This window comes from Nestor notabilis, unplaced genomic scaffold, assembly GCF_000696875.1.
Source record: "Nestor notabilis isolate BGI_N333 unplaced genomic scaffold, ASM69687v1 scaffold5622, whole genome shotgun sequence".
Taxonomy (NCBI): Eukaryota; Metazoa; Chordata; class Aves; order Psittaciformes; family Psittacidae; genus Nestor; species Nestor notabilis.
The window spans coordinates 33501-38392 of NW_009918690.1; the positions used below are offsets into that span (position 1 = coordinate 33501).

At 49.4% G+C, this 4892-nt stretch overlaps 1 protein-coding gene across 1 annotated transcript in view; it reads right to left on the reverse strand.

Annotated features, from left to right (window-relative positions):
- TRAF2 (TNF receptor-associated factor 2) overlaps positions 1-4516 on the reverse strand; it is a 20483-nt gene extending 15967 nt beyond the window's left edge. Inside the window, 3 exon segments of the mRNA XM_010009851.1 lie at positions 3205-3303; positions 3656-3734; positions 4301-4516. Coding sequence (XP_010008153.1) covers positions 3205-3303; positions 3656-3734; positions 4301-4488 — 366 coding nt within the window. The 5' untranslated portion in view covers positions 4489-4516.
- Positions 4517-4892: the final 376 nt, after the last annotated feature.

A 4892-nucleotide genomic window follows, 5' to 3' on the forward strand; every position in this document is an offset into this window, starting at 1 on the left:
GCATTATCCAAATGCCACAAAACAGTTACAAAATGTGAAAAAATGCATTTATAACTCCCGACACGTGCTCAGCATTGAAATATTTCCTACGCTCCACACAGCTTCAAGTAGAAATGCAAGTCATGCCCAAGCAGATTGCGCTCTCTGTTCTGTATGTCCCTTTGAGACCTGAACTTTGGCCTATCTGAACAGAAAGCAAAACTGAATCAGCTTTATTAAGTTTTGAAGCTGAGGAGCCAGAGCTTTTCAGCTGCAGAACATTTTCTTTCTTGTTCTTGCCCTGGTGGGATCAGCAAACCAGAAGTGACGGACTCCTGCTCTGTAAGTGGAGAGCAGCTGAGCAAACCTCCCTGGCTATGAACACAGGGGTTTAAATTAGCAAACAATGAATCTGCTCTCAGGGACTTTCCATGTCCTGTCGGAAATAGCGCAGCAGCGAGGGACTTTCCACAGCAGAGCTGGGGCAGGACGTTACACACGCTGCGGGCGCTCCCGTCCCACCAGAGCCAAACTCAGCACTAACCCAAGAAGCCTTCCCACAAGGCTGGGTTTGCACCAGTCCACAGCACTCAGAGACACTCTGGCCTGACACAGATGTTTTGACATCTCCTTTCATCAGCCCTCCTCAGGCACACACACCAGCGCTGCCTGGCCTGATTAGATGCCACAGCTCCTTGGCAGGCAGCTGGCTGGGAGGAGAGAGGACATGAGCCAGCGGGTGCCTCCTCCCACCACATCCCAGGAAAGAACCAGCTTTTCCTGAGAGGGCAAGAAATAACCTTTCCCTGTCACAGTGAACAGGGAAGTGTGAGTGTGCGAAAGGCTCAGCCCCAGAGGAACCAGCCAGTGCTGCTCGAAGTCCCACCCCCGTTCCTCACACAGAACTGCCCCAAATCTAACAAAAACTGACAGTCAAGATCGGAGCTGCAGACCTGCAGCCCAACCACTCTGGAGCCCTCCTCTGCTCAATTTTAGCAAAGCAACTAACAGGACCTTTCGAAAATCAGGCGGAGAGTTAAAAAAGGGGCACGTTATCCATTCAGATGCTCTTGAGCATTTGGACCCAAGATCCTGGAGCATCACACACATCTGCAGCCTTGCAAGACAGGCTTCATAGAATCCCAGACTTGTTTGGGTTGGGAGGGACCTTAAAGCTCAACCAGTTCCAACCACTGCCACGGGCAGGGACACCTTCCACTAGAGCAGGGTGCTCCAAGCCCCTCTGTCCAGCCTGGCCTTGAACACTGCCAGAGATGGGGCAGCCACAGCTTCCCTGGGCACCCTGCGCCAGCACCCTCCCAGGGAAGAGCTTCTGCCTCAGAGCTCATCTCAATCTCCTCTCTGGCAGCTTCAAGCCATTCCCCTTGTCCTGTCCCTACAAGCCCTTGTCCAAAGCCCCTCTCCAGGTTTCCTGGAGCCCCTTTAGGCACTGGAGCTGCTCTAAGGTCTCCCCTTCAGGAGCTGTCTCTTCTCCAGGCTGACCCAGCCCAGCTCTCTCAGCCTGGCTCCAGAGCAGAGCTGCTCCAGCCCTCACGTCTCCGTGGCCTCCTCTGGACACATCAATCAGAACTTACCCCAGGCCAGCTCATTGCCCTTTTGAACTTCTAGTGAAGTTCTGGCTGCTCAAACACTTGTAGGACCACACAGGAGCACCTTTGACAGCTGATGGTTTCTGCTGAGCTCTGCTAGAACTCTTTTAAGACTTTTTCTAAACCCAGGATAAGCAGGTCAGAACTGCTCACCAGTCACAGCACAATCACGAGCATTGGAAGCTGCTGACAAACAGGATTTGGTTTAGTTAATGGAGATGAGCTTTCTTACTACAATCACCATTTTGAACCCCATAGTGAGCATTGGACTTATAGTCACTGCTCCGGAAAGCAAGCCTGGGTCAGTCTGCAGACACCAACAGCACAGCTTCAACCTGGAACCTCAGTAAAACACATTGTACCCTGAAATGCAACTCCCAAACTCTCAGTGCTGCGTGGGAGTGAAGTTTTCAACTTTATTCAGTAGTACATCCCCACCATGAACCACTTCCAGGTCTGTCAATGAGGGCTTCACAGCTTCACAGCAGGAAGCATTTACACCCAACATCCCCTCATCTTTTGGAATTAACTCTCAGCACACAGAAGCAGAAGGTTCTAGAAAGCAGGACAAGGAAGCAGAGGCGCAAAAGCATCTCTGTGAACGGGCTCAGAAAGCCAGGCAGAAAACTCAGGCAGGATCTACAGTTTCCTGCCACCCTGCAGTGGCATTGCAAAGAGAATCCAAATGTTAGGCTAGACCAAGATTCTAGACACACATCTCAAAGCTCCATGAGCCACAGGGCTACACTCTTTACCTAGGGCAAGTATGAGAGGGAAATAAAATTTATTCCTCTTATCTCATGCCCCACACATGGTGGTTGTTCTACTCCAAGAGAGATGACAAAACTGTCCCTTCAGGAGCACCAAAGTATATATCCATTCACTACTAACTGCCGATGCATTTTAACAACACAAATTGCCATAGCAGAGGAACTGCTGGAAAGCACAGGGAAGCAGAGGGTCCACTGCCATCCTCAGCACAAAGACACTTCTCACAAGGCACCTTTCAGCTGTATACAGGCTAAGGACCAAACACCCACAGCCACAATTAAGGCCTGAATTAAAAAGCTGGTGAGCTCCTTGAGAAGAGCAAGAGTGGAAAAACCACCCTATCCAGAAGGATTGTGGCCCAGAGCAGCTCAGAGCAACAGGTGCCCAGCCTGTGACCAACAGCCAGTCCCACTGCCCTGGCAGCTGTGGGGCAGCTGGCTGGAAGCAAGATCATGGCCAGCTTTCCCCAAGCTCATGGGTCTGAAGTAGGTCTTAGGTTCACATAACAGAGAACTTCACAACCACCTCATGGCACAGCACAGCTGCTTGACAAGTTTGCTTGTCTTTTATAGCAGAAAGAAGTTGGAGATAGTGAGTGGATCCCATCAGGGAAGGGATGTGCTTGGTGTCAAGCAAATGTAACACTGTTTCAGTTCAGCCTGTGTGCTCAGGAGGGCACGCACACCCGCAGCACAGCCAAGAATCTCACCAGCTCATTTTTGAGTCCGGGTTGTTGACAGCTCCCACCACCACCGTCAGTGTCAAGGAATACCACCTGAGCCTTCCCCAGATACAGAGGACAGAAGAAGGACACAGACATCATAGGCCTTGCTCTGGTCTTTACCTCATATTCTTTAATAGTGCCCTTCCAAGTGCAGCCACTGTTAATGCAGACAGCAGGCAGACTTTCCACCTCCCGACGAGCTGCATTGTCTGGGAAAGCCTAAAATGGAAAAAACCAAACAAACCACAAGCATTATCAGGGGTTGCAGTTTTGGTTGGGTCTCTTAATTCTTTCCCAAGACCAGGTGCCCATCCAGTTGCCACATCACATCCTCAGAGGTGTGCTAATGGCAAACGCATTGTTATTATGGCACTTAAGTGAGCCAATACCACAGCACCATGACCTGGACTTCAGAAGCTGGGGAGTGCACCACATTAACCAGAACTCTCACTACCAAAACAAACATTTCCTAGGAAGAAGGGGTTCTATGACCTTGTGTTTTAAACACAAACTGCACGGGTATTAGTGACATCAGTGAGCTAACTGGGTTATGAAATGCATTTTTACTTACTGAGCTTGTTTCCAAAATAGAAATTCCCTCTTCGTAGATCCCTTCCTGAATACAGCTGGCACACTTCTGAGGTCCAGCACTACCAGACAGAAAAATAACCATCAAACACAACAAGAAGAGATCAATTTATGATTTCACAATAAAGTGATTTTGTTAACTTTAGAAAACAAAAATGTTTTCCTATTCTGAAAACACCACATTGAGCCTTTGCTCACAGATATTTCTGATGCCCATTTCTGACTCTGGGTTTTTTTCTTCTCCTGATTAAGCATCGATTCAACTTCCCCCACTCAAAGGCAGGAGTGAGGCAGAACCCCAGGAAACTTTTCTGGAAGCCAGCTTGTGTTTTGTCATGTTTTGGCACAACCACCATATGATAGTTCCTTCAGTGGCTGTGATGGAGACTGAAGGAGATGGGGGATCCACCTGGACTGGCACCTGAGCCGCAAAACCAACCCAGGGGATTCTAGAAAAGGGAACTCTGAAGCACCTCCCAGAATAGAACAAGTCAGAGATTACACATTCCCTTAAAGACGACCTGATGCTGTACCTCAACTCAGGTCCCTCAGTTAAAGAGTTTTCTCTCCTTTTCTGCTTGAAAACACATTTTCAAGCATTTTGCCATCAGACCAAAGGCACAGTTACCTTATAATTTTCTTCAGGCAGTAGGAGCAGTAGCGATGCCCACACTGCGCTTGGAATGGCCGCCTCAATATATTCTTGCAATCGGAGCAGAGGTATTTGACCTCCAGTTTAGTTCCCAGGATCTCCTTTGCAAATCCCGGCTGGTTGAGATCCAGGGAGCCAGGTGGGGTGGAGTTCGCTGCTGCCATGTGAATAAACAGTTCTGGCTGGATCTCCAGAGCCTGGAAATAAACACATTTTCCCTGCTAGGTTACAAGTGGCAACCTTTCACATCGACAGTGTGCTATACGGCAGTCAAATCCCATCCGCACAGCAGTGCAAGACAGGAGCCTGCCTCCACCTGGTGAAGAACATGGCAAGAAACTCTACAGTTAACTTTAGAACTAAAGCCAGGACAAAGGTGGACAGACCTCACTAAACCCCCCCACATGTTTATTGAGACGCAGCTTATTCAGAGACATCACGGTTTCTGGCCGAAAACACTGTAAAAACCCGCTTTAAAGCTGATGAGGACTGTAAATAAATAGCGTCAGTGCAGCAACCCCTGCGGGCACCCGGCACGGTGACCCCCCGGTGCGGCGACCCCGGCCTC